This window comes from Gossypium hirsutum, chromosome D13 (assembly GCF_007990345.1).
Source record: "Gossypium hirsutum isolate 1008001.06 chromosome D13, Gossypium_hirsutum_v2.1, whole genome shotgun sequence".
NCBI lineage: Eukaryota > Viridiplantae > Streptophyta > Magnoliopsida > Malvales > Malvaceae > Gossypium > Gossypium hirsutum.
The window spans coordinates 3054587-3081111 of record NC_053449.1 but is presented as its reverse complement, the minus strand read 5'-3'; the positions used below and the strand labels follow the sequence as shown (position 1 = coordinate 3081111).

The following is a 26525-nucleotide window of genomic DNA, read 5'->3' as shown; positions in this document are numbered from 1 at the left end:
TTCCCCCTCATTCGTCTCCCTGAAATGGAACTCGAGATGTTCCTTTGTCTCTTGTTAATTAATACTCATGGCTACTGCAATCTCCAACTTAAACTCGACTACTGTAACTAAAATTATTTTTAAAGGTTACAAGTACAATTAAAGTGCAAATAAAAATCCGTCTGAACAGTCCCAAAATGTAGAATTGAAATATAGATGGACTAACAAATGGAATAAAATGTAAAATCAAATAATTACAATACAAATAGATTAACAATTGAAACAATATATTTACTAATTGAACTTAAATCCACACATACGAACCGTACAATATAAGACTAAAACTGACCTTAGAAATCACACGCATAAAGTTATCCATGTTGAGTCAAGCCTTCACCTTTGTTAACTTTACCAAAGACATCATTGGCAGATTTGAACATGTTAACTTTTGTAATTAGGGCAAATCTCAAAACTATACATGAATTTTAATTCAATATATAAGTTAATACATAAACTTTAGTGCAATTATACATATGAAAATTTGACTGTGGTTTATATACGAAATTTTAATTTTAATTCAATTATATATATTTAAAGAAATAAATATAATCATTTATTTTTAGATTTAGATAAATATAATTATTTGTGTACAATATAAACACAAAATAATGTTATTAATAATTGTGTTATTAATTTATGAGAATTAAATCAAATCAAATCAAATCAAAATCACATAAAAAATTCGAGTATAGAATTACACATTAAATCAAAATTTATGTATAATTTTGAAATTCATCCCTCGCTATTTTATTATATGATGATACTAAACTGTATCTTTTCAAATTTATCTACATTTTTTAAAAAAAAATCATATACTATATTTTCCATAAAATATCATTTGTCATAAAGACATGATACCTAGTTGATGCAACCAGAGCAACTAGAAATTTTCATAAAATTTAAATAGAAAAATAAATTAAATCAAGTATATTTCATACATAGCTGAATACCACATATAAATACCAGCCCAAGCAGTAGGCCATTTATTGCTTCCAATAACAAACTATTTATCAACTGGAGGGGTAAAGAAGCAGCGTGTCCTTAGGCGGCTTTAATAAAAACCTCCTCAACTCCAACTATATAGGGTAATCTATATCCCCAATTTTCGTCATGTTTAAATGAAAAAATCAACATAACTTCTTACCTATCCACGCTCAAGTCCATTCAACATACATTCTTTTGTATTCGATTCGGTGCATCGCATCAATCATCCTCATCATCGAGTAATGCGAATGAAAATGGATAGAACTTGTAACCGTCTCCCTCGTAGAATTTGTTCTGGAATTCAACCCAGTGAAGTCGCAAAGCATGTAGGAAAGCACTGAGGGTCTCCATAATTAGCAACACACCGACAGTTGCGAAAATAAAGACGATTATGCCGACAATGAGGATGATTATATTGTTATACCTGCAGCAAGCAAAAATGGCAATATCATCATGCATATGCCTTTAGATCTATAGACTCGGAGAACACTTAGAAAATGTAAAAGAAGAAATGGATGGAATCATAAGAGCAATATGATATCATAAGATACAAAGTGCCTATATATGTATCTGGGTTGAATTCGTAAGCATGGAAAATGTGCAAGACGTACCCCCAAGCAAGAAGAAGAACCTTCTCGTAGAACACAACTGACAACTCTGAGTGAGCAAGACTGCAAAAAGAATGAACAAACATGGTGCAGTTTGCAGTTAGGCTTTACTTAAATCAGACAACATTGATAAAATAAAAAATAAAAATAAAAACATTTGTAGAACACACTAAACCTGTCAATCGAGCGGGATGGGTTAAGTTTTGATCTGGGTCACTTCAGTTTGGGTCAATTTTGACTCCGGGTCATTCAGGTTTGGGTCAATTTCAAGTTCAGAGCATTTTGGATTTGGGCCATTTCAAATTCAGGTTGTTCTGGGTTCAGGTAATTCATGTTTGAGGCTCAGTTTTTTCGGGTTGGGTCATTACAAATCTGGATCATTCTAAGCTATGGTAACTTTAGGTTCACATCATTTCAGGTTTGGATTAATTCGGATTCGTGTCTGACGGATTTGGATTGTTGACTTCTATGGTAAACTCAGATTATGTTGGGTTTGGTTCAAATTGATCAAGTCAGATTTCAGATTTGAATCAGAATTGACAAAACGAGACTCATCAAAAGATGAGATCTTTTTGAAACTCAAAGCAGAAAGTAAAATTTAGAGATGGTGTTACTTCAAGCAAAACCAAGTGAAGTCTCAGCATCAATTAAGTTACTAATGACATACCTGAGGGCCCATAAACGAAGGTATGAAGCTGTATTTGAAACTGCACCAAGCACAAACTCTATGGTATGGATCAGTTGATGCACAAAGACTTCACTAAACTCAAATTCCTCATGGTCATGACCATGGGAATCATGATTTGCGACTGAAAGGAGAGTTTCATCTGTGCTTTCAAGTGGTGCGTAGGATTGGCCTTGGTGCCTCTGACAAAAAGGTGCATATAATAAGTGATGGGACAAGGATGAAAATAAAACTTAAAATATGTTCAACAAGAAATCGAGAAAGTTGAGCATAAATACATTTTCGTGTTGTCTCTTTAGAAGAAAAGGCTTTGGTAATAGCATCCATGGCACAGACACCAGGGCAAGTAATAACAGCACTTGCTGGAAAGAAATGCACAAGAATATCAAGTTAGATGACAATCCCTGCAATGAATGATATATTTTTTTTGTTTTAAAGTACGAGAAATAACCTGAGTTATCTTTTGGCCAGGAAAAAGCTGATTTTCACCCAGTTCATCAGTAGGACTCAGGAACATGTATATCAATATGTGGTACAAATCAGCTTGTGAACCAGTGGACCATTTCACAATGATAAGGAATGATAGATAGCCAAACAGACTGTTCAGAAATATCATCTGGGGAATAAATTGGAACCTGAGTAACACATGAGCAAAGACAAGCTTTCAGTTAGCAGTCACGTCAAAACCCCTAGAAAATGGAAAAGCTAAGATCTTGATTGGCATATCAGTCTTACCAGACGTTCAGACTATTACGAAAGAATATTGCATTGAAGTAACTCAAAATAATTCCAAGGTTCATCTGAGCCACCCCAAGAAGGATTGACATTTTCATCTTCAGAGAGTTCAGGAATGGCAGCTCACTACGGCTACCATGCCATGCAGGATCCACTCCAAAGGGGTAAGTGTCGCGAACCTTAATCAAACCAACAGTAGTCGCATCTCTGGATAAAAAGCAGTCAAAAAGCTGTTACAAAGGACTTATACCATAATAGGAGGCTTCTAAAACATTTGGTATCATCAGAAGTGTAAGTGAAATACCGGCAAGAGAGATCGCGGCAAGCATAAGCTGAGCGACCAAATAATTCAAAGGGCACAGAGAAGAACTCATTATAGACCAAACCAGTATAAATAGAGAAGAGTGACATCATCATAATCACATAACGACCACCAAAAGTCATTTCTGTGATATCTCCAAGCTTCTGCAGATTCCAAGAATTATAATTCACTTAGGTTCCACCCACAGAAACAATAGACCAATAAAGATAACAATCACAAACAGGGAAAACTAACAGGTCCTTCTATCTTGGAAGTAACCCTTCAAACCAAAAGCTCAGACAAGGCAAGGTCATGTTACCACAAATTCTATGATATGATGATGTTCACAGTACACATCAATGTGACCCTTAACAATCTCTGTTGTTAACAAAATAAAGCAAAAAAGTTCATGCAGTATAATCCCATGTCGTGTTTATTTACCATATTAGCAAATTTAAGATGAAATTAAGAGATGGTTAATGACATTTGTAGCCCAACTAAATCGTATAGAAATCTTGTAGATTCAGCATTTAATCATTGATGAGACTGAGAAATTAGTAGCAGTTACATAGCAAGTAAAAAGGAGGCTAATATACAGAACTCTTACACAAACAAAACGTAAAACAAGTCTCAAAGCGGAAGATTAAACTTGAAACTATTTTGTCCAAATTCAATGGGACAAAGGGCTTTCCAAGTCATTATCTTACGGAGGTGCAATTAAAAACATATTTCTTCTTTCTACAACTTCAAGGAAAAACAGAATCAAGGAGTAAGTGTCCTCAATTTTTTTTTTCTTTCTTTAATGTACCACAAGAGATTACCTGACTAGAAAGTTTCTTTTCCCGGACAATAAAATATAATGTTGCAAGTAATAAGCATATTCCATGCCCCCAATCACCAAACATGACAGCAAAAAGAAAAGGGAATGTAACAATAGTGTATACACCGGGATTTGCTTCTTGATACTTTGCCACCCTGCAATTAAATCAGCAAGGATATTAATGCAGAACATACAGACAAAACACATACTCCCAAAAAGGAAACCAGTGCAGGAGCCCTATTATAAGGTGAATTTACCACTAGGAAATAAAAACTGGATACATAACAAGAATATAACATGTACAACAGTATAAGTATAGGTCAAATAACACAGAAAAGAATACTGTTCACTCTCTTCTTCAGGAATGAAATAGGAAGAGCACTTATGCCATAATATCTATTTTCTGACATATGCAGATCGGCAATCAATAATTTATTAATCAAGTCATTACTAGCATCTCCTTAATAAGAACAAGCTGTACTCTAAATCTTATCTCTTCCGAATATCATTGCATTGAATTACAGTGGAAAGCAACAGATAAAATGTAAGCTCCTAATTCCCTAGCTTAAAGGACATCAATGCTCATATTTAGCTTGGACATGCATCCTATGTATAAGCAGATAATAAAAGGCCAAATCAATATAAAGAAAATGCCTAAAAAGTGTATGTATAAGTCTATTAGGATAAACAGACACATAGACAGACTCAGCACATATGGGCATCATTTACGATGGATATCTGGTTTTCTTTTTGCTCTGAAACACAATATAAGTTCAGTCTTACTGTGAACTTACCCATAGGCATCAACAATTTCCTGAAAAGCAGAAGTAAATTTATTTGTGCGGAAGTAGGTAGGTGGTGATTCTCTTGTATGCAAGACCTGGAAAATGGCTCCAACTTGAGAGTTGGAATCAAATGCAGCCCTCTGCAGTGCCTCCTGAATCTGCACCATAAAATTGCAAACTTATACATAATTAATCTACTACATATATAAAAGAAACATCTATTGAAATATAAAGCACAAGTGGCAGAAAACTAATACCTGTTTTGTGGCAAAAACGGGACTCCATCCCTCAGCCACAAGACATTTCTTTGTTACGTCAAGGCTAAGCATGTTCAGAGTGTGATAGATTGATTTCTCCTTTTTCACCTTCAGGAGTTAAAGAAAATATGGTTTACTCACTGAACTTAATCTAGGCAATTTAGAACATCAGTCCTCAATGCATCTCATGTGCAAGAGGAAAATATAAGCATATGTTACATAATCTATAAAAAGCTGATAAAAGATGACCATCAAGTAACATTATTTAAAGTTCAAACAGACCTTAAGGTTCCATTGCTCAAACTGATCTCCAATAGTCCGCAATAGATTGTCCCGTTGAAGCAATCCAGCATCTATGGTGGTTTTTAGCTCTGAAATTCTTCCAGAAACCTGAAATGAAAAAAGATTCAAGTTCCCATGATGCATCAAAATAATTGGAACAAGAGGGAGGAGTGGATGTTCCTCGTCAAGAAGTAATATTGAAAGAGTGGTCTGTGGAAGAAAAGATTTAGGATACAGGCATATTCAGAAATTCTACTTAATACAGAACTGGACAGCCTGGATGTCCTACAGGAACAAAAAAATATAAAGCAAGCAGCAGTCTGCCAAACCATTAAGAAAATACAACAAAGTGATAGTTTAAATAAATAATAATAATCCATACCTCGGTAATCATGAGAGCTTGTTTGCCTAGGTCCTCAGCAAAAGGATAACGATTAGCACCAAAAGCTTCACATATCTTGAGAATTTTGTTTTTTGCCCTTTCTCCAGAGTAGAAAACCACAAATACATTTTTCTCCATCTGCACATTAACATTCAAATCAAATACAACAGAAAACTTGGTACAAGATTAGACAATGATATACTCTTCACAAGTCCATAATTCAGAATGCTAAGCTCGCCTAAACAACACACGTAAGCATTAACTGAGTGGATTACACAATAAATCCTACACCAAGAGTTGTATTTTTCTCATAAACTAGAAAATTAAATCAGCTTTAACATTTCCAGCTGATGCTTTGCTATTTGCATACATGCACATGTTAATGAACATGGAAACACATCTAGTGGTGCAGATAGAAAAAATTCCAATGGAGTCATATTTCAACTTCTTTTTTGTTAATGTTTATTGAAGAAAACACTTCTATGTCAAATGCAAAAGTTCTTAGTTTAGAAAAATATAAAGGAAATAGTATCACATTACTTTATTTAGAAGCAAATACAATGGCATAAGATGTTAATTTATATCTGCATTGTGATCATCCATGAATTTTATGAGTCCAGCTGGGTTTCATTTCATTCTTACTAGGTTTAATATTATTTATCTTTTTCTTCTAAAAGATGAAGACAAATGACACATTAACATACAAGAGTAAAATTACAAGAATAATTAAATAAGTTTTAATATACATCAAGAAGAGAAACCAATAAACAATCCAAACTAAAAAACCAACAATTGGATCAATCAGAACTTTTATTAAAATTTTAGCTGGGTCGATATGAAAAATTACAATATATATATATACTATCGCCCTATACTAAGTTCAGTTATTTTAGCATTGAGATAGTCTGCGGTTATGGTCATGAATAAATGCAAAAACTCTTTGTTTGATACTGTTTCAGAACATAAAATCTAAGTTCTTCAAATAAATGGCACGTTGCCTGCACAAGAACTTTGTTCGATACTCTTTCACAACAAAAAACCTAAGGTATTCAAATAAATAATTAATTGTCTGCGCCAACATGATAAAGACTTTGCACATCTGAGTAACATAAAAATATAAGAAACATTCTTTCACGTGCAGTGTGTGATATCCATCAGCATTTTGTTATGCAAATACTTCAAAGATATCATTTGTGCCATAAAAACAATTTTCACCTTCTCTCCAGAAACAGGATCTGTGATGGGTTCCTCTGCAGGAACTTGCTTGAGGAACACATTACCCCTGGTTGCACGAAATAAAATCCTCTCAAATGCCATAGATTTTTCCCTAGGAACAAGACCAGTAATAAACCCCAATTTCACTTGCTTTGATAAATCTGTTGCGGTTTCCTACAAATAACAGGAAGATTTTTATAAGTGAAGGTATGGCATTATAGATAGATAAGTAGATAGTAGAGGATACTGAAAGAAAGATGGTGCTATACTTGCTCACGCAATAAAGGAGTTTCTAGGGTTTCATCACCCATTTGCTGTGATTCCATTTCTCTCTGCTGAGCTGTAGCACTGCGCTGAGCAGAAGTAAAAAACTCACCAGCCTAAATAGAAAAACAAGTTAGCATTTTATGCAATAATTATAAAGCATTACAAGAGATCGTGAAAAATATTTTGAAAAAAAATACTTAATGTACAAATAAGAGTAAGTTAAAATTCAACACCAGTAAGATATAACAAGAACATAATATTACATAAAAACTACAGAATCAAATTAACTTTTTATCTAAGAGAATATGAAAAAAACATTGTTTACAGACTATCCAATTACTAGCTGAGTGTCTCAACTATGAATTGTTTTACTCATCCAAACATATATAACCTTACTGCAAAAATTAGCAACTTCAATGACCATATGCGTGTTACTGTTTCTCAAGATGTAAAAACAATAGTAGTAACAAGGAAGTGATCCATCGCAAAAACCATCTGATTGGAGCAGCAAACAAAGCATACCTTTTGCAAAACAAGCTTATACTCAAGCAGCTCAGTATAACCACGTTGCAACTTGTCACCATTTGCATTCATTTCAACCAGTTCGGCCTCAAGTTCTCCAAGTTTCACCTAAAACATAACAAAGAAAATTGATTTCAATTTACAAAAAGAAAAAGAAAATTAAACATTCTACGTAATAGATGCCGTACCTAAAAATAAAACAAAACAAAACAAAACATTTCTAGGTAATAGATGTTGTACCTCTAAGTCATCAAAACCATTGTCAGTTTCTCCCAAGGATTTTGCTGAAGAGGAGAAGCCCGCTTTTAGCATTTGCTCCTTGAAAAAACGCAACTTGCGTGCCATCTCTCCGCATCTTTTAATCTTCATGAGAAAAAGATGTTAACAAACAATGACCAAAAATGCGATGGGGAGGTGGGGGAATTATGAGAACAAAATATAGCATGATAAACATTGTTTATTTAAATAACTGTAGTAATTCCAATACAATAGAAAGGCAGTAGGATAAGGTTCGCTGTCTCAAATAAACATCCATCATTTGAGATCCTAAAACATCAGTTGAACTCTTCTAGGACTTCCTTAAACACCAGCATATGCTATATAGTGCATGCAACACATCAAACTGACATTTTGGTTAGGTGATGCAGTAGATTGATTCAAGAGATCTAATATTATTTATTGCCAATTTTTTTGAGCCAGTGAATTTTCTACTAGCATAAAATTCCCGACAGTGTAGCTCTTTAAGTAGAAGCAAAAGAAAGAACGAGCAGCATCAGAATGTGTTAATTGCGAATATATCAAACATACTACTGAAAAACAGCAAAGAAAATACCTGAGCAGCATAAGTTCGCTGAAATGGACTCTTATCCGAATTGAGCTGCAAAATATCACAATTTAAAAAAAAAAATTAGTCCTAAATCTCCACCAATTGATCCATCAAATCTTGAAAGAAAAGTTAAAATAAAACTAGCTTCTCATGAAAATTTATTTAAAAGAAAGTAGAAAAAGAAAGAAATTGATGCATAAAACAAAAACCCTAGCAGTAGCAATCATTAAAAAAATCCGATAAACCGATCTCAACTACAAAGAATTTCCGGCACATAGTTCAAGTCTAGGGCTGCCATGAACTAAAATTAAAGACTCAAGCACCGATAATCCGGTTCAATTCCGAAGTAGAACAAAGAGAGTACAGATTTCGATAGCAACTGAGCATCCATCAAAAGACAAAGCATGAAGAAGTGTCGGACAAGTAAAAAGACAAGTGTACAGACATCTTTGAATTGAATGAGACCGAGGTCGCCGAGGTAAGAGACGGTGAGGTGAGCGGACTCCATGGGGATAATGAGCTGGACCAATTGCATCGCCTCCGAACGGAACAGATCCATCGGAGGGCAGCATCCTCCTCCACGGTCTCCCATCGAGTTCCAACTCCGTTCGATGACTGTTGATTTTTTTTCCGATCACACGAGAAAAAGCAGAGTGAGATGGATCTCGAGAGAGAGAGAAATTTTTGCTTTTGGATTTGGTTTGTGGAGTTCAAATAATTCAGCGCGTAGTAAAAGCCAAAGAAAAATACGGTCACAGAAAAAAAAAAACTAAGGAAACCGGGAGATGGTGTTTGTAGATTATAGAGATTTCGTCCTCTACTTCCTTACTACCACAATCTTCCACGTAAGCCTTTTCCTTTTTTACCGTTCTAGTTGTCTTAAGATTCCTTTTCTTCTGTTTTTTTATTCTGTAAAAAGTTAATCCTAACATTTTACTGCCAGGTGATGGTTATTGGTTGAAACTTGAAATGGAAATAAATATATGATCATGCTAAAAAAATCCCTGTAAAAATAATTAATTTTTAATTAATTTTAAAATTGAAAACTGTAATTAATCGAGTAAATTAATTGAAAATAATTGAGTTGATTTTCTGGGTCACGAATAAACCTATTTATGGTCGAATTATCTATCTAGACTCGAAAATCTGCTCAAAATTTGAGAGGGTTTACACGAAATACTAGACTTGAAAAAAGAGTTTAGGCAATAAAATTAGGTTCGTTTTATTTTTTTTTCAAACTCATTTTTCGGGCTTATAATTTTACTTAAACCTTTCACTTTTCGGATAAGCCTTCGAGTTAAGTGACCCGACCCATGAACGAGTCTAACTTTGCCACATGACACCATCTTGATGTGCCATGTGACGAAAATAACCCCTAATAGTTGTCTTTGCTCTTTAGCAGGCAAAGGACTTTATTAATCGAATTTTTTTATGCTCAAAAACTCAATTGAGTACATAGGTGCTTGATTGATTTTGTTGAAAAAGCTCAAGAACTTTAACCACCCTTTAGCCTTTTTAATAAATTATAGTTTTCTACATTTTTTTATAAATTTCTAAACTTGTTATAATATTTCAATGGCTCGTTAAGGGTTCTAATGGAAAATTATATCTCAATGTATTAATTGATTGCAGTTTTTAATCAAATAACTTGATTGATTTTTTAAATTATTTTAAGTGATTTTTTTTAATATTTAGACCTAAACATATTTGATGGTAGGGATCAAAAATCAGTTGTTTGTTTGGCTTTTACATAATTGATTTAATTGATCAACTTTCAATAATAATAATTGATATTGTATTTAATTGGTTTATTTGAATCAATTTAATTTTAAGTAGATTAATTGATTTTTTTTCTTGTTTGAAATAAATTAAAAATAGCATATATTATATAAAATAATATATATTTAATTTATACCCAATATATTTAGAATAATTAAAAATATATATTAAACAGCTTAAATCCGATTTAATTTTGAATTTCAATAATCAACCCACTTATCAATTTAATGAATATAATCGGTTTAAAAAAATTGAAAAGGTTGATTATAATGCTATTTAATGAGTTTTTTTTATAAGGGAATTATCTAAAATTTAAATATTTACAAATATGATTTTCAATTCGTAGAAAGAACTTCTCATTCTTTTTCCAAATCTTTTTTCACAAAAATGATCTGATAATACTTGCAGAAATAATTACAATTACTCCATTTTCAAAATTTTGTTAATTCAAGCCAAGTTGGATGCAATTAGACCAACAAATTTCAATAACAAAGCTTTTGGGATAAAGATAGTCTTGCATTGTGTAAAAATATTATTTTTATAAACCTCAATTTTTATCCAAATCCAATATGATAAGATTAATTTAAATTTAAATACAAATTTAATATCTAAACCCCTTATTAATCGCTTTAAGAATAATTATTTAAATGATTCAAATTTAAAATAATTCAAAATTAAAATAACTCATAAAATTAACTTAAATCATCCCACTCAAAAAACCCAAAATGGATCCTTTGCCTTAAAGCATTTGGTAAATTTCTAGCTATCTAAAGTATTGTAAAGCTTCTATAGTTGAGCCATATACCATCTGCCTAGGTTGAACCTAAAATTCTGGATTAGGTTTTCACCATATCACGTACCCTCGAGAACAAACTTTCTTTCCTATTCAATCTAATCCACCTCATAAAAGCCTCTCTAGATGTACCCAATGAAAAGGAAATTAAACACCCTTTGCACTTAGTACCACTTAATTGTTATCGTTTAAAAACATTAATTTAGACATCTTAAAAGAAGAGACATGGAAAAGAATAAGCTCAGGTATTACACTAGCAGCCGGTAAGGATATGATACATGTCACAATCAACTAATTAAATGACATACCTAACACTCAATTCTCTTCTTTAAGTCCACCACAGGCTAAGTGATACCTTAAGAGTAAATGTCTTTCGCAGAGGGCATCTCGGAGGCAGCATTCGCGGTGGTTAGCACGTTTGCGGGCTATTTCGTTCGGCTTTGATAGTTTCGGTCTTTTTTGTAGCTTTCTCATTCACATTCTCTTCACGCTGTCACCATGAAGAACAACAAATCCCTCACTGGCTAGAGTTGCAACTGCAGTTCTTAGCTGAATTGGCCAAATAAAGACAAATGACAAAAAAGGGTTTTTCATCAGTTTGATCATATTCATTTTTAATGGAGTGTGCAAGAAAGAGGCTTGGATTCTCACATCATGAAGGTGAATTTCACTGCCAGAGTTTTGCTTCTTCATTTCATCTAGTAACTGCAGGATTAATCAAGCAATGTGATCAATAAGTTAATTTTGGGGACTAAATGAAAGCTTTCCAGCTTTAAATCTACTAAACCAGCTTACCTCTAGCAATCGCATTGATGGTCCCCCAAGTTGTAGCTTATCCATTATTATGTTGCGTGTTGCTGATAACACACTCTCCCTCCTCATCCTTTCACTTGCAGAAACTCCAGTGGTGATAAGATCCATATCAATAGTTCCTTTAAAGAGAAAGGAACAAAAGGAAAAAATGGAAGGATTCATTAGATTGTTCTTATGGGGAAAAATGAATTCACAATAAAGAACCATGGCTGAAACATTACCTGTGGAGTGATCAGTTGCTGATTGCTGCATAGCAACCTCCAAAAGCCGGAATGCCTCAGTTACATCTCGCATTTCAACCTACAAACATCAGAATGGGTTGTCATTATTCTGTTCATAGTGAAATCAATTTAGATGTTAAGATAAATCTAAGCTGACTTAACTGTTTCCGAGAATCGAATACGAGCCAAGGCTTCACTAAGGCGTATCAGACTCTCAATTTGCCTTGGTGTTGCTGTGATGACCTGTTGACATATCGAAACACAGCAAAAGGGTTGAAAAAAGTTAGCAAGCTGGTATGCCTTAGATCATGTACTTAATCCATAATTAATCAATTCAGGGCGGCATCTTTCTAGCAATCAATGATTACACAGAAAAATTACTAACAAAGAAAAGAATGGGGGAGACAAAAAGTAAATGCATCTTACCTTTTTACTGCTGCCTGGGAAATTTCCTCTTTTCCTCATTTCAACATATCCTCGGGTTAGCTCTTCAGCAGCTTCATCAGATAATTTTGGGTGAATATTCTTGCGAGCATAGCTCACATATGCTGTTAATGTAGCAAGATCTATGACATCATGCTCAGCAATCTGCGAATAGAGGCAAGGGATTAAAATGAAAAACCACAGGAAAAAGAAATCCTAAACATGGTAGAGCGCAAGAGTTCGCCAAACCTCTGTGTCCTCAAAATGTAAAGAAACAATATGCTTAGCTAAACGCCTATCTGTCTGCTCGTCAGCCTTGTCGAGAATCAAGTAGATTAAATCAAATCTGGGAAACGAATACCAATTAGGATGGAATTGTTAAATGCATAATAATGATCCTGTACTTTTCAAGCAATATCATATCAATTTCTAGACAGTGCCAATAAGTACCACAAAGACTATTAAAATAGCACATTCAACAACATTTGAAACTAGATATACCATTTTAAGCATCTAAATCAAGATATATAGGCAAGGCAATACTTATACAATAGCATTAAAGACATTTAGACCAGATAAAAATTAAATATGGTACATAAGACCTCTAAACCTGCTAAACCATAAAGTTGCACAGCACTTGGTAGCTGGTAGGCATTATCTTACCTGGACAGCAAGGTTGGAGGCAGGTGTATGTTGTCAATCACAGACAGACGCGGATTATAGCGCGAACCACTAGGATTTGCACAGGCCAAGACTGAAGTCCTTGCATTAAGAGATGCAATTATACCAGCTTTTGCTATTGAAACAGTCTGTTGTTCCATGACCTGGAAAATTGAAGCACAGTGAATCAACAGTACTCAACTTTCATGGCATATATAAGAAGAAAACAAATGGTTAAAACATGGAAAGCGTTTAAGTCCTGAGTTTAAATATTTGACACCTCATTCTGGTGAAATACTACTCCCAAAAGAAGAAAGCACATAGCAACTTAATAATGCAAAATTGCTGATAGCCTAATATTTAGAACCGCCAAGACTTGGGATTTTAAGCACTCTTAGCATCTACAATTTTCTCATCTTCAACATAGGAGCAATGCACATATCATGTCGTAACAGGGAATAAGGCAAAGCATAACCGACCTCATGCAGCATGCTCCTTGCATTATCAGACATTTTATCAAATTCATCAATACAACAGATGCCTCTGTCACTCAGAACAAGGGCTCCACTCTCCAAAACCTGGAGGTTATTCAAAATTAAATGAAAATCAATCATCAATTTCCAATATTCCAACTAATACCAAGGTAAATAAGTAAAGCATATCATACAGTTTCTCCGGTTTCAGGGTCCTTAGCAACATAAGCAGTCAATCCAACAGCAGAGCTCCCCCTTCCACTGGTATAAATGCCACGTGGAGCAAGCTTGTGTATGTATTGGAGAAGCTGGGACTTGCTGGTTCCAGGATCACCAACCAGAAGGATATTGATGTCACCACGGAAGCTAGCACCAGATAGCAATTTCAAAGCATTCCCGCCAAAAAGCTACAATGAAAGCAAATAACTAGCTATTAGTATCTGAGCAAATATGAATGTCTAATACCACAAACAATACCTGGCAAAGAAGACCTTTCTTAACATCATCCAGCTCCCAAATGTTGGGTGCCAATGACCTTGTTAATCTTTCATATATATCTGGTTGTTTGGATAACTCTTTTAACTCTTCCACCTGCAGTTCAAAAAAGGTCATGACACAAGTAGCCAATATAACTGAATTTTGTGAGACAAGGATAGGCTATCAATCAGACCTTGTCTTCATCAAACTGGACATCATCATCAACCCTTTGTGACCCCTTATCAACTTCCATAGGGTCCTCAGCCGTCATTCTTGACTTATCAGTTTTTTTTATGTGAAGGCAATCTATGTATGTCTGCATGCAAAGGAAAATCAAAACAAAACTTTATTGAAACGCTTAGAGTTCTATAAATCTAATAAAAGCATTAGAGAACACATGCCTTGAACAATGATTTCACAGTTCTTTGTGTAGGCCCAACTCTGACACTCATAGCCCTGTAAATGCCAGTGACCTAGAGAAATAGACAAGAACATTAAGCAAACAACTGAAACTGCCAGGCTACTTGTGATCACAGAACATGATTTGATAAGTGTCTAACCTCAACCCTGTCCCCAGGTTTTCCAGCATCCACCAGCTTATCATGCATCAACAAGCTCACTGTGTGTGGTGTCCCTCCTTCTGGAATCTCATCTGGTGTCTCCTGGAGCCTTACAATCTGCTTATCAGCAAACCTGATGTTTGGGCAATAGAACCAATAAACTTTGGTCTCATAATAACTCAAGTAAGCATAAATGTTTGATGCCAAAGTAACCAAGCCAACTTATATAAGCAGCATCAAGTTAAAATGAACTCAATTGTACTGAATACACCTATAAAACAAGAAATTAAACATTTAAGCAGGTCCTAACATTACTACAACTAAGCAAGTTCACTTACAGTAAAACCTACTGAAATTTAAATATGTAGTTACCTGCATCTATTATGAACCAATGCCATCGAGTTCTTGGCAAGACACTCTTGCTTCAAGCAGGAAGTAGGCTCACTAATTCGACCTTATACCATCAAGGACAGCAAACAAATCCATTACCAACGTTACTCCAAAAATCAAACTTGAAAAATGAACATAACAAAAGACGCTTACCTCTATCCACAACAACAGGCTCAGAATGGTACCCACAAACAATACACCTAAACACTGCTTCCCTAATCTCAGGAATTATCGAACTACAACGAATAACCATCCCCTTTAGTGACACCATCTTCTCAATATCTAAAGTCAAACAAAGACACCCCAATCAATCCAACACACACAGAAAAACAAAAAAGAATAACCTAAGGAAAAAGAGAAAAAGAAAACTGACCAGATGGGTTTAGATTTCTCATGGAAGTAGAGCTCTTCAGATTATGAATCCGAACTTGAACGTGTTTATCAAACAAAGGATTAATCACACTAACAATGTCCATCAAAACGATGTCGAAAATAGCTAAAACCTCAAGGGGATACCTCATCATTTTGTTATACAGATCAGAGTCATAATTAAAAACATCATGAGCATCAACGTCAATCCACTCTCCTTCTACTTCAAGAACTCTATGTATCAACCTCGTATACTTTCCTTCCCCGTAGATATCATTGCTTAATTCTTGGGGATCCCTGAAATGCTTGATGAACATCTGGATTGCATTTTTCACGTCTTGGACGCTAATATTGGTACCCCAAACGAAGGTAGGGGTCGCCTCCTCCATATCCTCGCCCCCCTCGGAAGAGGGCATCGAGAAATCGTCGGTGGAGGAAGGAGTGGCAGCGACGGCGGGAGATGTGGACGTGGCTGGGCCTGGGCGACGACCACGCCTGGTGGAACGAGCTGGGGTTGGGGTAGATGCCGAGTTGGCGAAACGAGAAGGGTTTGGAGGTGGAGTTCCGGCAGCTGATGAAGGAGTGGAGGCTTGACGGCGGCCACGCCGGCGACGATGAGCTGGGGAAGAGGTGTTAGCGATGGGACTGGAGAAGGAATCATCAGGAGAGGAAGGACCTGAAAAGCAAAAAAAATAAAATACTTAGATCCAAATATAACTTAAAAACAAAAGAACCCTGTAAATTGCAAAGAGAGAACGAGAATTACCATTATTGAAATTAGCGGGAGAAGAATCGGAAGCCATGGCTACGAGAAAGAACAGAGGCAAAGAGCAACGGAAAGATTTTTCTCTGATACTGAAGTGAGAAATGCAAACGGTACTGCCTCATTGATGGGGAAAAGGGGATCTTATTAGGCGGGAAATCATCGATGATTTTCGCGCCATAATTGATGTGGGCTTATGTTTGGGCTTTTTCGTACATTCAAATTTTCGAGTCTTAGGGGGCCCATTATTCACTCTCTAAATGAAATGGTTAGTAGTGCGCTTAATAGCTAATCAATCCTCGTACTCTTTGAACTTTTAAAATTTAGTCCCTTTGTTTAATTTAAAAATTAAAGTTGGATGATAGCACTATTTATGAAGTTTCATTAAATTTAAATATGTAAGATTTTGATATTTAAAGGTTTTATTTAAAAATTAATATTTAATTGAACACATATTCTAATTTAAATTGATTTTTTTTAAAATTAGATTAAATTTCAAATCTCAATGATTATAATTACTGAGAGCATTAAACGTAAAATATATATTGTATATACATACAAATATAATTCATAAGTATATAATTATGTATAATTATTAATTAGATTCAATAATGTAACTTAATTATTATGTTTTATTTCTTAATATATTCAATAAAAACAATAATTAAGAAGACTTAAAATATAAATCTTATCCCGTACGAATTGATGTACCCAGTTTCTTACTGTAGAAAAAGAAAGATATTTTTTTTGGTATAATGATTTATTTGGCTCTCCAATTTTAGAATAAATCATTTTAGTCCTTCATTTATATTTTGTCTCTTTTAACCTTTAAACTTGTGTTTGTCAAATCACTCCAAAATAAATAGAAAATTGCTAACTTGGCATATACGTGTATTGCCACATGGACGCCATGTTGATAATTAATTTTTAAAAAAATTTAAAAATTTATAATAATAAAAAGTATTAAGAGTGTTCTAAAATTTTATAAAAAAATGTAAAAAAAATTTCCAATATTTTTATTTTTAAAAATTAATCAATTCCTAATATAAAATACACATAAACTGTCACGTGAATGTTAACAAAGTTAATAAATATTATTCACAACAAAAGAGAGTGCAAAGGGCAAAGATTTTGTTATCATTTTAACCTTAGGATTTTTTTTATTATTATAGGTGTTAATGGGTGCTCGAGTTGGGCCTATACATAATATCAAAATATTTTGAGTTCGTTTGTTTTACTGAAAATAGTTTTTAAAAAATGATTATTTTTTTGAAAAAGTTAATATTTTCTGGTGTTTGGATAAATTTGTGTACAATATTTTCTATTGTTTGACAAATTTCTTAAAAATATTTCATAAAAGTTGTTTTCAATGAAACAAACATATAGTTGAGATTTTCTCATCTTTTCATTATTTAATTGAGTTTATTTTATATCTATAAATTCATATTTTACATTGTTTTTGCATATATTAAAAATATTTTGTTAAATTTAGGTTTATTACAACATTGTTTTCTAGTTACATGACAACCAAGTGAGTATTTTTTATTTAAAAATGTGACATCAACACTTAACTCAACAATTAAACTTGATTTTCAAATCTGAAAAGTAGAGGGACTAAATTTGTGAAGAGTACATAGACTTATGATATATTTTAACCTTTATACTGCAAAACATTTATTATTTTCAATACTATTATGTGAAGAATATTATTTAAAATTATTATTTTTAAATTTTATTATTAAAATAAAATTAAAATATTAAACAATTTATTAAAATAATAAATTATAATAATAATTTATTATATGACTAAATATAAATAATTAAATATATATGTTTAATAATATTGAAAAATATAATATTTTAATATTTTTTAAATATTTTTAAAAATAAATTTTATTATCAATATAATAATATCAAGCTTGATTTCAGTTAATTTTTATATAAAAATAAAATTACTTATAAAGAAACTCTTTTCCGGAAAATAACTTATATTTTTCAAAAGGGTAAGTCATTTTACAGTAAAAAGGGCGTATTTTACATTGACATGTAAATCATTTTCCGTCGACCAAGCTATTTTTTGTGAAACAAGCACAAGAAAATGTATAAAATATTTTCCGTAAAACCTTTTACATGTAAACAAACGAACCTTTTTATGTTTGTCTAAGTTTGGTCCGACATATAAGTTTAAAATTTTGTTCAAGCCCATCTATGTTTGTAAATGACCATCCCGAGCTCGTTTTAGACCCACCCGTATTATTTTTTAAAATATATTTATATTATTTTTTAAAATATATTTATATTATTTTTAATTTATATTTATTAATTTTTTATTTTTATTTATTAAACTTTTTTTATATATTCATCCTGACATTTTTTAATCTTTAATCTTTATGTGTTATAAATAACATAATATAAAAAAATTACTATCTTAAAAATTGGTCGAGGTATTTAAGACTGGAGGCCAACTCATATTTTAAACAAGTCTAATTTTATTGTCCTAACCCATTTTCCAGACCTACTATTTTTATCCCAAACCTCCCAAATTTCGAGTGAGCCTTCAGCCTTAGATGTGTGGCACAGTCCATAAACAGGTTTATTCTAATAATCATCCTATCCTAAACACATAGGTCAAGTTCTAAACTAGATTTTTCAACATTGATACTGTAACGACCCAATAGTCATGGGTGTCGGAAAGTGCATTTTCGAGACTTCGTTATCGTAAATCGAATTCGTAAATATTTACTAAAATATTGACGAAGTTAGTTGTATAGTTAATTAGGTTTTGGTTAAGTGAATTTGCATGAATTAAGAGTAATTAAATAAAATAATTAAATTGCATAAAGTGAGAATGTTAAATTATAGATTAAAAAATTAAAGGGACTAAAGTAACAATTATGTCATTGTCTTAAAATGAGGCGGCATAATGTATATATTATTATAAAAATTTAAAGTTAAAATATATATTATAATATTATAATATTAAATCTTAATTATTAAGTATATATATTATATTATAATAATAAAATAAGTAATAAAAAGAAATAGAAAAAGAAAGAAAGATAGAAACGAAACGAAACAGAAAGAAAAAAGAAAGAAAAAGAAAAGGGAGAAAGGAGAAAGACGAAGGGCCTTAGGGGTTTCAGAGTTTCATGTTTAATTGGTTAGTCAATTTAGTCCCTTTTTCTTGTAATTTTTATGTTTTTGGAATGCCGGTGTTAAATACTACCCGACCCATGTCGAAATTTTAGAAATTATTGAGTTTTTAAGTGTTGTCTATGTTGAATAGTTTTAGAATTGGAGATTAAATTGATAGATTTTTAAGTTAGAAATGAAAAAGGATTGAATTGTAAAATAAATTGTAAATTTTGAGTAATAGGGACTAAATTGTAAAAAATTTGAAATTTATGGATTTAAGTAAAAACATGGAGTTAAATTTAGTTTAAAGTGAAATTTGTATAAAAATATAAGATTAATTGTAAATAAATAAAGTTAGTCTTGGTTTAGGGACTAAATTGAAAATTTGGCAAATATGGAGTCAAAATTTAAAATATTTAATATGAAATTGAATTGTGTTATACTGATGAATTTTAATTGTTTTAATTCCGTAGCTAACGTTGTACAAGAATCATCTACTAAAAAGGGGAAAGATAAAGTCGACGAGGAATAACTCGGAATTTCTGGTTTGTATTTCTATAATCCGAATTAGTTATTAATTGTTGTATTTTGATTAAATGTTTATGGTAAGTGATTGAGGTGAGTATTTGGCATTTTGATATTGAATTGAATTTATATGTATATGTGATTATATGAAAAATTGATATTGGATATTAATTGTTTTTGAATTGTGAAATTAAACCCTATTAAATGTATCGGGCTGAGTTGGATATAGATGGCATGTCATAGGATTGGAAGAGTTCAGGGATTTCTTCAACTTCGAGTCGATGAGACACTGGGTGTCAATTTACTACTTTGGATTAATTCGATGAGGCACTGAGTGTCAATTTATTACTTCGAATTATCCGATGAGGCACTAGATGCCAAACTGGTGTGTTTTGATTGGATCCGTGTATCCGTCCGAGTCCAAGTCGTGTTAATAGAGGTAGATGAATAATAAAGTTTTATAATTGATATTGAAATTGTATGGTATGAGAAATGAAAGTGAAATAGTGAATTGAAAATATAATGTGAAATATGTTGCAAATATATGGAATAAATGAGTTACATACTCATAAAATGAATATGGAATATAATGCAATTGTATAATGAAATGTGAAATAAATTGTGAAAAGCTATTTATATAGCAAGTATGAGAATTGAGATATTTGTGAAACAAATGAAATATGATATGGTTGTTGTAATATTTAAATATTAATATGTGTTTATATTTCAATTGTATATTTGTAATTTCTTATCTTTAAATATTCAGATTATAGAAATACCATTGCGTTTTACTCAGCGTACGGTTTTGTTTTCCGTGCACAAGTTAAGTACTTAATTTAGATCGCCGATTTAGCATCCAACAACGGTCCCGATCTCAAACGTGGTGATGTTTTTTATCCTTTTGTGTCGGCGTGTACCTAAGGTGTCTAACTATTAGATATTTTGTGAATTAATTGTAATGAGATTATAAGTTTAATATTGGTTGGTTATAAACATATGAATATGTGTTTGTGTTAAAGCTGTATTATGGCATGTTTAATTGATGTTTAAGTGTTCATAAACTAGGCAAATGAATTGAATTAGGTATGTTTATGATTTAGATTTGAATGATGTTTTGATGATATGAATTAATGATATAATTGTGGTACCAATGAGGGTACATTGGTTAGGCACCTAGGATGATTGTTTTGACATGTTTTGAATGTGTTTGATTGTGATTTGAAATAGTTAAAAGAATGATTTTTGAGTTGCTTAGTGTGCAAGCTTGCAGGGAATGGTAAACTTGTTGTTTAAGGTACATTTTGAGTCCACACGGCTAGCACATAGGTGTGCGAGACCATTTCGAAAGGGCACACGGTCTGTCACACGGGCGTGTGGCTCGGCCGTGTGACCCAATTTAAATAGTTACATGGGTACAGACACAGGTTGGGGCATGGCCGTGTGTCCCTATTTCGAATACCCACACAGCCTGAGAAATGGACATGTCTCCTAACCGTGTGAACACTGCAGCTTTGAAAATTTTTATTATTTTTCGAAAAAATTTCTGAGTTTTTGAATTAGTCCCGATTTGTTTCTAACGTGTATTTTGGGCCTCGGGGGCTCGAATAAGGGACAGTATGTATGAGTTTAAGTGGTTTTTGACCTGAATATTATATGATAAGAAATGTTTGAAATTTATGTCTGTTTGATCGATAAGTTTCAGTAATGTTTCGAAACCCTATTTCGACAACAGATGTGGGTTAGGGGTGTTACAGATACAACTCGCTTTATTATTAAAAAAACAATAAATATAATTTTATATTAATATTTATATATTTTCATAATTAAATTCAAATAAAGTATTTATTATTTTTAAAATAATAAACCAATTATTTTGAAGGATTGGTACCTTAATTAGGGGTGAGTATTCGATCGAAACTATAAAAAAATTGAATTAGTCAAGTTGACGAATCCCATTTTAACAACTGAACTCAATTTGAATTTTTTTCGAATTGAATCGAATCGAATTGAGTTAAAAATTTTAAAGTTGAGTCGAGTTAACAAATCATATTATTTATACTCAATGTTGCGTTTACATGGAACGATTATTTAAATAGTAGACAAAGTATAAGATTATTTAATTATATAAACAATACAATGGCTTTGCCTTTTAACTTAATGGGTAAATGACAACGTAGTTTTGCCTTATAATTTCATGGTTTTGACTTTTAACTTTAGAAAATATAAACATTTATTAGAACGACGTAATTTTGCCTTTTCTTATTCGGATTTTCGAATAACTCGAATTGTGTAATTCATATTCGAGTTAAACCAAAAAATTTGATTTTCTTATTCGAGCTAATCCGAATAACTCGATTAACTCAAATAACTCGAACTATTTAATTCAAAATTTAAATTTTTTATCGAATTTTTCAAATCAAATCCTGCTCACCCCTAAATGAAAGTTAGAAATAATAAACTAACCTTTTTAAATATTAAATGGGATTTCGATCTTAAACAAATAACCTAACCTTTGATGAAGTTTATTCTTATATAATATTTTTTTTTGTAATATTCTTTTTTCCAAGTAGAAATGATATATTCTAATTTTTTCATTCAAAAGGGCATAAATTTTTTTTTCCTTTAGTAAGAGTAATTGCGTCTTTATTACAACAAAAAAGTTAAAAAGTCATCGTAATTTAAAAATTAAAATTCTTTCAATATTAAAAATTATTGATTGAGTCTTTAGTTCGATTGGTATAGACATTGTTATAAATGTAAAATGACGTGAGTTCAAATGCGCTGAAGCGTATCATATTCCCTAAACTTATATGTCAAAATCGGGCCTTACAATTTTTATTTGGTCTAATTATGCTGTTTATTTATTTTTTACTCTTTGAATTTTTTAAATTTAATCTATTTATTTTTAATTTTAAATTAAAATCTACCAGATAATATTGCTAACTAAATTTTGTACATATTGAATATTTAATGAAAATTCATTCACAGTTTTATGAATTGTAGTTTAATTTTAAAACAGACAAGGATAAGGATTAAATTCCTGAAAAATAAAAACAAGTGGACTAAATTTCAACAGTCTGATGGTTACAATGACTCTGGACATAATTAAACCTTTTTATTTCTTAAAACTGTGATGAATATTAGATATGTATTAGGGCAAATACAAAGCGATCGCCTGCTATAACCAAAGAAGGCAGAGGGAAATGGGAGTTCCAACTCACTGAAAGTGAGTAAAATTTGCAAGAACAAAAAGTTCTTTTTTTTCCTAAAGCAATTTTACCCTTCTTCCCTCGCAGTTACTAAGGCTTTGGTTGGTGGAGGAAAAACTGCGTACTAGGTGACATGAAAGCATTAAAGGGAGATGTATACGCGAAGGGAAGAAGAGTTTCTACAGTAGCCGAAGTAGTTGTAGTAGCCATTGTTAGAGGGTCGGCAGCAATGATTTGATTCGGCTGCTGTTGCTGCAAATGTGTCTGATCTCGAGAGGAGCTTTCGCCTAATGAGTGGTGAGGGCCTTGATCATAGAGAATACCCTTGAACACACGTCCTTCAATGTTCACACTTGTCCTATAAGCATATTCATCATCTGCATCTTCCACGGAGCTCACTCGAACACACTGGAATGTCGCCGGAGAAATCACTTCCGCCGGAAATTTCCCCACTTCTAACCCTAAACAAGGACAACCAATAAAAAGAAAAGAAAGATATAACAGCTGCTAGGGTTCCAATCAGTCAACACAGTACAAATAGATCTATGTATGTGTATACATGGAAAAGGCAAAGGTATAGGTGTGTACCTGAAGAAGGATTTTGTCTAAGCCTTGTAGGGTTACGAGAGATCTGTGGGTTTTGTCTAATCCTTCTATAGGCAGGAACCCAAGTACTTTTGATATGAGTTTGGCACTGATACCCTTTACTCCTACAACAAGTCCGGCACCTCGTGAACCCACATTCTTTCTTGGCTTTGTTGCCACAGTCTTCACACCTTGTGCTGCCTTGCCTCAACATCATCATCCTCCTTAATTCATTCATTCAAACACTTGCTTAAAACCCAATTCATTTTTCCAGTTTCAAAAAAACAAATTTCATCTTGGATCTTCTTCAACCTCTAGCTCGCCTTATTTTTATAGTGACAATTAGGGAAGATGGTGGTGTTTTATCTTGATTTGGTTTGTGTTTATGGGTTGTTTTAGACATGATTTTTGTAGTGGTTTTTATAAAGCTGTGAAACCAGTAAAAGTAGGATTTTATTTAATTTGGTTAAAAGATGCAACAAGTCCCTCTACTCTGCGTAAGTTTAGAATTTAGTCACACTTCTTTTATTTCAAAATATTTAATCTTTATTTTTCAGATTTAAAAATATAAATTCAATAATTAGCAATATTAAAATTATGAATTCATCGCAATATCAATATGTTTTAACCTTTCATTTTTTCTTTGGTTTCCATTATATGTCAAATCCTAAGTTATAGCAAGAGGTGATTCTAGGAGGAGCTGGCATGGCCCCGACCCCTTAAAATAAAAAATTATCATTTAGACCCTCTAAATTTTTTTAAAATTTTAAATTAGTAAATGTAAAATTGTACTTTGTCACCCTAAAATTATAAAAATATAGACTATAAAAAATTAAAATTTCATTCGACCCCCTAAAAAATTGTTCTGGCTTCACCCCTGGTTATAGGGTCTAACATTTTTTTGGGTGCTTGTCATTTTGAGACATTTATTTTTAACATTAAACATGATGATGTTTTTAGGTCAAAGTCTAAGTGGAATCTCTATATTGTTATATAAAATTTAAATTAAGAGATGGACGAAATTTATTGTTAAATTGTAACGATATCATAATTTGAATAAATTTTTAATGTTTAAAAATTATTCTAAAATAAATTTTAATAGAAAAACTAAAATTAACTTTATATAGTAATGTAATATTATCTTTTTTAAAATTACTTACATATTATTCAACATCGAACAATCTCAAATTTCAGCATTAATCGAGTTATGTCATTTTAACGGTTGGCACTTATCAAGTCATCTCACTTTATTGGTAAAAAGTAAATTTCTGATAAATTAATCCAATGACGTAAGATTTGATAATATAACGAACCGAGAAAGAATTGTATGAAACAGAAACGCCACGTCATTTGTATCCATTTTTCAGTAGTTTAATGCCACATCAGCATTTTCATCTTGAGTTTCAGTATTTTCATTTGGATTTGACATTAAACTATTGAAAAGGGATAATATATCACTGTTTCATACAATTTTTTCCCATAACGAATAACCTTAACGCCCATATAATTTTATATTGAACTGTATCAATTTTACTCTCAACCTTTAATGAATTCGATCAATTTCATCCTTAAATCGTAAGGACAAGATAATAAAAATTAATAAAGCTCTTGACATTTAATATATCCTTTCAAATAACATTCTAATTCTAATTATTTATTAGTACTTATTACTATAATTATTACAATGTTACCAATTTTAGCGAGTCAAATAAAGATTGAAAATTGAATAAATTCATCCCAAAAAATAGTAAATTCAATCAATATCATAATATCACTATATATATAAACCAACAAAAAATAACAAGTTTTTAGTTCTTTTGTTACGATACTTATTATTACCGACCCGTAACTCAAATGGATCCCATATCAAGTTCGCGTGTTGGGCTCGCACAACTAGCTCGCATGGTATTTGTAGCGACCTAAAAATTGGGCACGGGCGCTAGTCGAAGTAATTATTGAAAATTTGAAAACTGAATCTCGATTTTATTTGAAAAAGGAGTCGCCACCGATCTTTTTTTTTCTAGGTGTGATCGGACACCTAATAAATTCTCTTTTTAGAAGAAAATTTTATTTTAAATTTTCTAAAAAAGAGGTAATTTTAGGTCTACGTAAGAATCCAGAGAAAATTCGAGTTCGGGAGTCGGTTACGCGCGAGGAAGGTATTAGCACCCTCGCGACGCCCAAAATTGGTATCTTGTTAAACGCGTGTTATCTTAATTTTCAAAAATACGAGTTCAATTTAATATTTAATCGTGATCTGATTGAAACACGAGAATTTCTTGTTTTGAAAACACGAGAATTTTAAGACATAATATTTTTTTTAAACCAAAATTTATGAAACACGAGATTTTTTTTTTGAAAACACGAAAATTTTCAAAACACCGAAATTTTTGAAAACAAGAGGATTTTTGAAATACGAAAAATTTTGAAAACACGAAAATTTTTGAAACACGAAAATTTTTGAAAACGAAAATTTTTGAAACACAAATTTTTAGAAGACACTAAAAATTTTGGAAAATAGATTTTTTTTTTTGAAAACACTAGATTTTTTTACACAAAATTTTTGATTTTTTATTAAACACGTATCGTATTTAACACGAATTGGTGATATTCACTCAACATAGCAATGAAATCAACGAATT

The 26525-nt window shown here is 32.2% G+C and overlaps 3 protein-coding genes across 3 annotated transcripts; all 3 read right to left on the bottom strand.

Annotated features, from left to right (window-relative positions):
* Positions 1-917: 917 nt before the first annotated feature.
* On the bottom strand, positions 918-9499 carry LOC107920034 (V-type proton ATPase subunit a3). Its single transcript, XM_016849529.2, has 18 exons — positions 9154-9499; positions 8715-8759; positions 8123-8245; positions 7883-7990; positions 7363-7473; positions 7094-7267; positions 5879-6016; positions 5497-5604; positions 5215-5322; positions 4967-5115; positions 4174-4327; positions 3356-3516; positions 3052-3258; positions 2768-2951; positions 2595-2678; positions 2299-2498; positions 1635-1694; positions 918-1447 (listed from the first exon to the last, which is right to left on the bottom strand). Exons 1-18 carry the CDS (start codon positions 9298-9300, stop codon positions 1243-1245), a joined length of 2466 nt encoding a protein of 821 aa, XP_016705018.2. The 5' UTR covers positions 9301-9499; the 3' UTR covers positions 918-1242.
* A 1917-nt stretch (positions 9500-11416) lies between these two features.
* LOC107920789 (DNA replication licensing factor MCM4) lies at positions 11417-16546 on the bottom strand. The gene is made up of 18 exons (XM_016850637.2): positions 16433-16546; positions 15671-16342; positions 15451-15579; positions 15280-15361; positions 14908-15040; positions 14749-14820; positions 14541-14663; positions 14348-14461; positions 14065-14277; positions 13877-13975; positions 13401-13561; positions 12987-13083; positions 12741-12902; positions 12477-12557; positions 12315-12393; positions 12076-12212; positions 11932-11985; positions 11417-11829 (listed from the first exon to the last, which is right to left on the bottom strand). Exons 1-18 carry the CDS (start codon positions 16467-16469, stop codon positions 11755-11757), a joined length of 2520 nt encoding a protein of 839 aa, XP_016706126.1. The 5' UTR covers positions 16470-16546; the 3' UTR covers positions 11417-11754.
* Positions 16547-23172: 6626 nt separating this feature from the next.
* On the bottom strand, positions 23173-24253 carry LOC107944166 (protein SHI RELATED SEQUENCE 3). Its single transcript, XM_041109959.1, has 2 exons — positions 23887-24253; positions 23173-23759 (listed from the first exon to the last, which is right to left on the bottom strand). Exons 1-2 carry the CDS (start codon positions 24119-24121, stop codon positions 23389-23391), a joined length of 606 nt encoding a protein of 201 aa, XP_040965893.1. The 5' UTR covers positions 24122-24253; the 3' UTR covers positions 23173-23388.
* Positions 24254-26525: the final 2272 nt, after the last annotated feature.